We start from the raw sequence: 9,246 nt of genomic DNA, 5'->3' as shown, positions 1-9,246 counted from the left end.
CACCAGCCAGTGTTGGCCCACAGTCAGGAATGGTGGTTGTTTCAGTCCTGCAACATCTGGAAAGCCAGCGGTTCCCCACTCCTGCTATAGCACCTGTCAAGAGGTGATTCTAGAAGAACAGTCGTAGGATGAAGCATATTAAAGGAGTTTATTCAGGAAGGATATAAAGCAAAGAAATAGCGTTTACAAAAAAGTTCAGAAGCATGATGTGAAGTATCACTGCAGTGCCCCTTGATGCCGACATCCGTCATTTGTAGCTTAGAGGCAACTGAATGTGTCATGATGATGTTTTATGCTTGCTGGGAATCTCCCGCAAAAAGTAACCCCTTGCCAAGGTGTCTTCTCACCCTAATTCCCACAGCTCAGATGCCATCGGGTGCATGGTTGCCCTCACGCAACCAGGGCACCCTACCTGCCCAAACTTGATGCCACTTGTATATCTCGCAGCGTTGAGTTCACAGAATCGTCACAGATTTTGACGTGCCCCCCCTCGGCTTCCCTCTGAGGGCACACTGAGAGGCAGGGTTTTCCAACAAGTCCTCTTTCAGCGTCTTTATAGTCATGCCTGTGAAAAGCTCTGTGGTATCTTCATCCTTCTCCCATTTCTTCGCCACCAAGTGACAAACACCTGTAAGCCAAAAGGAGCCCATTTCAGTTGCTGGGTGCAAGTTGCCCTCCTGCCTGCCTGTCCACCTAACTTCATGGCTTTGGCCACTTGACTGTACACTTGTAATGTATAGTGTTGGTGGCTTTGCCTTCTCTGTTGCTTTGGCCCCACCCACTTTTGTCAGGCGGCCCCTGGAAAGTTTGCCAAGAGGCAATGCGGCCCTTGGGTGTAAGTAAGAAAGCAGGCGGGGTGAGGCTGGGTAAAGGCAGGTTGAAGCTTGTGGGGCAGTGCCCCATTTGCCCCATCGGACCAGCCACCACTTATTTCTTGCTGCATCCCAGGATGCTAAATCCAGTGTTTCAGAGAGCCAGATTTTACAACTGGGGTTGCAATTAATTACCTAGTGTACACTGAGCCCTTCTCTGCTTGCATTCAGGAAGTCTTCCCCACCTAATTCCTGTCATCTTTCCATAACCCCCGGGGCTTTGAATAGCTCGTACCTGCCATGGTTGCCAGAATGACAGAGAACCACCCTGGTGCCAGGGACCACGAAAGGAAAGTGTTGGTCATCTCAGTGGCTGCCCTCATGTAATTGAAGAGGCCCATTGCTCCATTGAAGCCTGGAAGGTGAGAGCCAACAAGATAGCAAAGAATGGGAAGGTCAAGCACTTGAGTTCTTCAGTACTCCAGTCTTTAAACAGCCATAGCTTCCCCTAAAGAATTATGGGAACTGTAGTTAAGGATGCTGGGAGTTGTTAGGAAACCCCCTATTCCGCTTCCAGAGCTACAATTTGCAGAGTAGTTTAACAAATGCTTCTTCTTAGGGAACGCTGGGAATTGTAGCTCTAGGAGGGAATAGGGGTTACCAAACAATTCTCAGGACCCTTACAAACTACAGTGTGTCTATAACTAGTTTATGAACTGCCTTGGCATTTCTTCTCAAAATAAAAGCTGATATTCTTCTTATTTAGCAATCCAACACAAATCATTTGAAAGGACCTCAGTGGAGTAATCATATTGTTTTAGGTCTGTTGTGGGGGGTCGTAAATGCCTGGGTATGTTAACTGGTTAACTGGTATGTTAAAACAGGATGTCAGACTGTATGGTTCTGTCTTAAGATAGATCCATGCATGTATTAGGTCATGTGTGAAAACAGCTTCAAACCCCCTGGAAGTAGCATGTGCAAAGTGTTAATTAAACTAGGCAAACTTGCTAATTTGTGTACAAGACACCCCTTTAACACTACCTAATCAACATGTGTAAAATCTCATTAGCACAACAAAGCATCAAAAAACTGTATGATAATTCAGATGAGTGGGGCTTCTCTCTGTATGTGTTACAAAAGACCAGGGTTTAGGTTAGCAAGATTAGAACAGGTGAGATGTGACAATTCTTGGGAAAAGGCAAGCTGCCAGGGCAAGGATGCTGCTGTGCCTATAAGAGGAGCAACCTCTTGCAGCAGGAATGCTGTGGTCTCCTCCATTGTCGTCTTCAGGTTATATACATGTGTAAATAAACCATATACCATAAAGACACTGCTGAATTTCCAGAAACCATCTCACCAGTCTGTTTATTTGGCCTCAGCAACCCATTCTTGTGACTGGTCATAAGAACATAAAAAGCGCCTGCTGATTGAGGCCAATGCCTTATATAGCCCAGCATCTTGTTCTCAGAGTAGCCAATCAGATGCCTGTGAGGAGCCCTTTCTCCTGTGGTTTCCAGTAACTCCTATTCAGAAGCATTACTCCCTCCAACCATGGAGGCAGAACATCATGGCTGAAAGCTATTGATAACCATGAAATTGCCCAGTCCTCTTTTAAAGCCATCAGGTTTTATTATTTTTGCATTTTATTTATCTATACTTTTCAAAGTTTATACATTTCACTAGTTTTATACAGTTCACTAATTTTACATTCATTTTGACATTTCAAAACTCGGCTCCCACCCCCCTCTTTCTGTGGTTCCTTAAATTTGTTTTTAATATCTTCTGCATATCCAAATTAACTTAATTTACTCATTTATTCATCTTTAACTGCAGGTTGTTACAATAATCCTGCCAGTGTTTTTATCTGTTTATAATTTATCTGTAAATATTCAATAAAACATTTCCATTCTTTTATATACCGGTATATAAAAAAATGTTATCTTGATTTTTTATTCTTCTGGTAAGTTTCACCATTTCTGCTTATTCCATAAGTTTTTGTATCCCTTCTTCCTTTACTGCAGTGGTGGCCAAACTTGCCCCTCCACCTGTTTTTGGACTACAACTCCCATCATCCCTAGCTAACCTAGCTAACAGGACCCGTGGTCAGGGATGATGGGAATTGTAGTCCCAAAACAGCTGGAGGGCCAAGTTTGGCCACCACTGCTTTACTGGGGCTTCTGCTTCTTTCCATTTTGGGGCAAGTAACATTCTTGCCACTAGTGGCATACATGAATAAGTTTCTATACATTTTAGGTATCCAAATTAGTGGCTATCACTGCCTTCTGGGGGAACGAGTACCATAGTATAACTATGCACTGCATGGAGATGTGCTTTCTTTTATCTATCCCAAATCTTTTAACTTTGTTGGTTGTTCCCTACTTCTAGCGTTATGAGAGAGGGAGGAGAACTTTCCTCTTTCTGCTTTCTCCATGCCACGCATAATTGTACACACTTTTATCAAGTCATCCTTCCTTTCCCTTTAAACTAGTGTTTCCCAAACTTGGGTCTCCAGCTGATATTTTTTTTGTACTACAGTTCCCATAATTCCTGCTAGCTAGGGATGATGGGGGTTGTAGTCCAAAAACAGTTGGAGACCCAACTTCGGGAAACACAGCTCTAAACTAAGAAGTCCTAAATGCTGCAACCTTTCCTCCATCCCTTTTGATCATTTTGGTTGCTCTTCCCTGCACATTTCCTGGACAGTGGGGTGCTAACCGCACGAAGTCTTTTTGGGGAATGAAAAGGGGAGGTGGCGGGGTAAATAAGAGTCAGGAGATGGCTCCTCTTACCCGAGACAAAACAGAGGCCGATGGTTAGTGTGGGCCACGTTGTCGTCCACCACTTTGGCGGTTGGATGGGTGTGAGGCAAAGTGTCCCAGTGACCACAGACCCATAGGAAGTCGCAGCAGAGAGCAGCATAAAAAATCTAGATATGTAAATATAGTCTAGGAGAGAAGAAAGAAAGAAACTTTATCCTAGTGGCCCTCTTGTTCGTTGCCCCGCTCCCTAATCTCAGACCTCGGCTCCTCCACTACCACCGCAGTCCCATCTCTGAATTGCTCCGCAAGAGGGAGGCTCACAGCCCAAGCACCATCCTAGCATGAGGAGCAATTCTCTGTGATCCATGCGACGGTCACCTCCAGACTGGATTATTGTAACTCGCTCTACGTGGGGCTGCCCTTGAGACTGACCCAGAAACTCCAGCGGGTGCAGAATGCCGCAGCGAGACTCCTTACTGGGTCCTCGCTGTGGGATCACATTCACCCAGTGCTATACCAGCTGCACTGGCTCCCGGTGGAGTACAGGATCAAGTTTTAACCTTTAAAGCCCTATATGGCCTAGGACCCTCGTACCTACGGGACCACCTCTCCTGGTATGTCCCACAGAGGACCTTACGGTCTTCAAACAAAAACATCTTGGAGGTCCCAGGCCTCAAAGAGGTTAGGCTGGCCTCAACCAGAGCCAGGGCTTTTTCGGCTGTGGCTCCAATCTGGTGGAACGCTCTGTCACACGAGACCAGGGCCCTTCAGAACTTGACATCTTCCCGCAGGGCCTTCGAGACAGAGCTGTTCCACTAGGCCTCTGGCCAGGGCACAGCCTGACCCCCTCCTTTGGCAATCCTCACAGAACTCTAGCCCAATGGTTGCCATTTATCTGATTTGAACTGATTTTATAATGAAATGATTTTAGAATGTTGTATCATTTTACTGTTGTTAGCCGCTCTGAGCCCGGCTTTGGTGGGGGAGGGCGGGATATAAATAAATTATTATTATTATTATTATTATTATTATTATTATTATTATTATTAAGGAGGTGTGGCCACCTGATGGGCTACCACAGTTCTGAAACACCTCCTGATTGTTCCTGAGGTAGGACAGTCCCACTACAGTCCTTACTGGAACTTCTGGAACTGAAACTAAATCGGTTGGCCGTTTTTAACAGCCGATGCAGTCACTGAAAGAAAGGTGCCTGGGCAGAGTGACACCATTATAATTTATTCTAAAAGTATTTCTTAAACCACCTAACATTTCAAAAATTGTCTTAAGTGGTGCACAGTAGTACAAATCAACATTCAACTGCTGCATCAGTATGTTTAAATAACAGAAGTCCAATGATATATTTATCTGTGGCCATGCAGAGGAATGGCCAAGACTGGCTTAGATATTGTGTGACTCCAGTCTTGTGTTTTCTTCACGGTTGGTTCAGGAGACCAGGTTTTGACCTGTGCCCTCCTGGAATCCACACAGTTCCCCAGCCCTGCCTTGCTAGGGGTGAGGAGATGATCGCTTGAACTTCTGCTGCTGTGAATGCCAAGGATGAGGAACCTGTGACCCTCCAAACCAGCCTTGCCAACCTTGGGTCCCTAGATGTTGTTGGACTCCAACTCCCATCCTTCCGAGCCAGCATGACCTGTGGTCAGGGATGATGGGAGCTGTAGTTATTTATATATACTGCCCTATACCCAGAGGTCTCAGGGCATTTAACAGAATAAAATCAAAATATAAAACCACAAAATACATACCGTAGATTCCGGCGTATTAGGCGACTGGGCGTATTAGATGACCCCCCTCAAATTGGCAGCTGCAATTTGGGGGTTCGTCTTATAAGCCCAGTCGCCTAATACGCTGGGCAGCTCTGCGTCGGGAGAAAGCCGCCCAGTGCGGATCTGAGCCTGCCACCTGCTGCTGCTGCTTTGGAGCCGCCGCCGCCGCAGCGGGCATCGGGCTCCATTCCACGCTGCCCATACCCGGTGTATAAGACGACCCCCGACTTTTTAACCTCTTTTCCGGGGTTAAAAAGTTGTTTTATACGCCGGAACCTACGGTAATCAAAATAAAAACAATTCAATAACCCCCCTCCAGGGGTTGGGGGTAGGTTGAGAGCAAGCTGAGGTCGGTGGGGCACTGCCCCATTCCTCACAATGGACCAACCTTCACTGGTGCTGGATGGCAGAGGTGGCAACCGACTTGCATTGTTTTTTAAAAATTCACGGAGGATAAGGCTATCATTGACTACGAACTCTGATGGCTATGTTTACCTCTCAGAGGCAGATACTTCTGAATACCAGTTTCTGGAAACCACAGGAGAGGAGAGTGCAGCTGAGCTTAGGCCCTGCTTTTGGGCTTCCCATAAATAAGCATCTGGCTGGCTGCCATAAGAACAGTCTGATGGACCAGATGGGCTGCTGGTTTGATCCAGCAGGCTCTTCTTACGCGCTTACGACTAGATTCCACTCACCTTCCCAATATCCTGTTCCTTTCCTGCCTATTCTCAGCACCCGTGAGGTCATGGATGGTGTACCATTCACATACGTGGTGTGATCCCCAGAATAGTTTGTTCGTCCAGTGTGGGCAATGGGATCCTGGACATTTGGTCTAATCCAGCTGGACTCCTCCTCTATTCCTTTTGGCACAATGCTAAGCAAGTTGCCTCTGTACTTGATTCTGCCTGCTGTTTGTTTTGCATGGCAAAATCCACCAGGAAAGGTGGTACCCAGCTCTGATCAAACTAGGGTTGTTTGTTTGTTTTTTAAATTGGGCTTCAAATTCGAGGTATTCCTGGGGACCATGATTTCCCTTTCCCAGAAAGGGGACTAAAGCTGAATTCACAGATGTCTGTGTAAGGGTGTTGCAGGAACTGATTGGCTAGTGCCTGTACAGTTACTGGAACTGACACATGACCCTCAAACCTCAGAGCATCTTTGCAACTTTTTGAAACATATATGTTTATTGTTTAATGATGCATGCATATGGACATAAATGCATCTCTTGCTCTTTGGGGTAGGGGAATCTTTCCCTTGCAGAAAAGCCATGCCATTTCAGGGTGACATTAACATATGCTGATGCTGGGGGAAATTTTTTTAAGTATACCTGCCCTGGATTCTCTGATCAGTGCCAGACTTGTGGGTTAGGGAACCCCTATTTTAAATCCCTAATGGAATACCCTACCAGGGCACTGTGGCAAATTTACTGGAGGTTAGGGAGCATGGAGCATGGGTAGGCAAACTAAGGCCCGGGGGCCGGATCTGGCCCAATATCCTTCTAAATGCAGCCTGCGGACGGTCCAGGAATCAGCATGTTTTTTCATGAGTAGAATGTGCCCTTTTCTTTAAATGCATCTCTGGGTTATTTGTGGGGCATAGGAATTCGTTCATCCCCCTCCCCCCCAAATATAGTCTGGCCCCACACAAGGTCTGAGGGACAGTGGACCAGCCCCCTGCTGAAAAAGTTTGCTGCCCCCTGGCATGGAGCAACACTACACAGGGAGCATTATGGGAAATCAAAATGGTGGCTCTCTGCAATGATTGCCCTTCTGCTTTCCTTCCTTGTTGCCAGGAAGTGCCCCACAATTGTGGGAGAGAGTTTACAAAAAGGCGCTTTGATAAGTGTCCACTCAGAATTGGAGCTGGCCTGGCCAGCAATGCATGGCAGCATGGTTGAGGGTGCACACTCTCAGTTTACAGTGTTGCCCTGTGTGCAGCCTCTGCGTGCGTGGAAATCCCACAAGGCAGACAGGTTCTGTAATTTATGCCCAGGGATTCCTCAGCAGAAAGGTCCATGTGGAAGGGATTCTGCATAGGTAGAAACTTTAAAAACCAATTAGACTGGGCCACTGGCAAAAGTCTCTTTTCTGAAGTTTCTTTCCTGAAGTGTTATGAGCTAGCCAGCAGATGGAGCAAAAGGCTCATACAATATTGGGTAAGAACATGGAACTCTTGTGTACTGGAAATGTCCAAAGCCCGATGCTGCTTTTAGGATGAACGGAGACTCTTTAGAGCAATCTTGTGGGGTTTCCACTCCGTGATGTGAGCCCTCTTTGCACTTGAATTGCAAATGTACATACCCACCAGCAAGCTGAACAGCGTCTGCCACACACTGTTTTTTATACACAAAGGAGGGCTAAATTGCCTTGTCCTTCCTTTTAAAATAGTTGCAACACTGTTCCAGAAATCTGTGGGGCAAGGTGGGTTGATAATAACTCAGGCACTAGCCAATAGGTGCTTCCACAGCTGGCTTCTATCCCCATTCAAGTACTTTGAAAACCTGCAGAAGCAAACCCCGCTCCCTCAAGGAGAGGCAATAAGAATTAAGTATTTCCTTTGTTTACAAAGAAAGAGAGGAACTATCAAGTTGCCTGTTTAAATGCTTCTGTCACTGGCAGGAAATATTGATACCTTCTACAGTGATCTCTAGTTCAAAATTCTGAGCACTATGTCGCCCTTACTTGGTGTGTCGGCCAGATAGACACAGTTCCCCAAAGAGCATTCCTGCCACAATCCCTGGAACACGAAGATTCCCCGAACAAACCGCTTGACCCAGGATACTGTTGAGATCACTACCACAAGCAGAATGGTCTCCAGGCAAGAGATAGCGATGCCACCTATCCTCAGCCTCTCAATATTTGTTAGCTTCTTGAACCACGTAAGCAAGGGCCATTTGGAAGTGGCAGCAGGACCCTCATCTTGGGGTTGACGGAGGCAATTAAGGCAAGCACCCATCTTCTAGCCTCGGGGCTCATTTCCCTTGGAAAAGAACTGCATTCAGCACCCCAAATTCCCCAACCTTTTGGGTGTCTGAGCTCCAGCCAAAGGTTCTACTGATGAAGGTTGGAAGACCATTGCTCCCATAGTAACTCCAGCATTCTGGAACCTCTCCAGATTCCTGGATGGTTCTTCCACATGAAGAGAAGGAGGTCCCATCAGTATTTCCTTCTGCCAACTCAGGACGTGAGCAAGCCACCAACCACCCAGCCAGATTTCCCCTATAGTCAGTTTGGATACGGCCAAGATTTGAGTGATTTTGGACAAGGCTTTGCATGCAGTCCAAAGCGTAACCCAGCGCATTCATTGATCCAAGTTCGAGACTGCTGTATCAAGTGTTTTTTCACCCTGGTACTTTTCAGAATGGAATGTCTAACAATCAGAGGCAGCATAAGCATTCTTAAGTTCCCATGAACCGAATCAGAGTTGTTTCTGGGTAAATGGGCCAGTCCGTAAATAGAACAGAAAACTTGATGGTGGAAAAATGAAATTTTAAAAAGCTTAAAATTCAGAAAGGCAGTTTTGAAACCTGAAAACAACCCTTCCCCCCTCAGGATTTATGAGTCTGCACAAAATTTCTTTCTGCTTGAACCCTAGAAAGAAAGTTTTAGTTAAAGCTTTGGTTTTCCCAGTAGTGATGTATGGAAGTGAGAGCTGGACCATCATAAAGGCTGATTGCCGAAGAATTGATGCTTTTGAATTATGGTGCTGGAGGAGACTCTTGAGAGTCCCATGGACTGCAAGAAGATCAAACCTATCCATTCTGAAGGAAATCAGCCCTGAGTGCTCACTGGAAGGACAGATCGTGAAGCCAAGGCTCCAATACTTTGGCCACCTCATGAGAAGAGAAGACTCCCTGGAAAAGACCCTGATGTTGGGAAACATCAAGAAGAA

At 46.2% G+C, this 9,246-nt stretch overlaps 2 protein-coding genes across 3 annotated transcripts in view; one reads left to right on the top strand and one right to left on the bottom strand.

Moving 5' to 3' along the window:
* LOC310769055 (uncharacterized protein) overlaps positions 1-9,246 on the top strand; it is a 272,930-nt gene that overhangs the window by 194,485 nt on the left and 69,199 nt on the right. The gene's annotated exons all lie outside the window — the stretch shown is intronic.
* Positions 130-8,422, bottom strand: LOC310768983 (lens fiber membrane intrinsic protein-like). Of its 2 annotated transcripts, XM_083627984.1 has the most exons (4): positions 8,037-8,422; positions 3,602-3,757; positions 1,108-1,227; positions 130-628 (listed from the first exon to the last, which is right to left on the bottom strand). In XM_083627984.1, the coding sequence occupies exons 1-4, from the start codon at positions 8,308-8,310 to the stop codon at positions 456-458; spliced, it is 723 nt and encodes a 240-aa protein (XP_083484110.1). In that variant the 5' UTR covers positions 8,311-8,422; the 3' UTR covers positions 130-455. The 2 variants fall into 2 exon arrangements, with proteins under 2 accessions (XP_083484110.1, XP_083484111.1); XM_083627985.1 differs by lacking the exon at positions 3,602-3,757.

Source organism: Podarcis filfolensis (assembly GCF_964270895.1).
Source record: "Podarcis filfolensis genome assembly, chromosome: 8".
NCBI lineage: Eukaryota > Metazoa > Chordata > Lepidosauria > Squamata > Lacertidae > Podarcis > Podarcis filfolensis.
The sequence above is the reverse complement of the archived record's forward strand: the minus strand, read 5'-3'. Positions and strand labels throughout refer to the sequence as shown.

Coding starts and splice junctions, on each gene's coding strand:
- LOC310768983 (XM_083627984.1), bottom strand. CDS start 8,310: ATGGGTGCTTGCCTTAATTGCCTCCGTCAACCCCAAGATGAGGGTCCT. Junction 3,758..8,036: donor CTATCTGGCCGACACACCAA/GTAAGGGCGACA, acceptor CTTCTCTCCTAG/ACTATATTTACATATCTAGA. Junction 1,228..3,601: donor CGGCCTCTGTTTTGTCTCGG/GTAAGAGGAGCC, acceptor CTCACCTTCCAG/GCTTCAATGGAGCAATGGGC.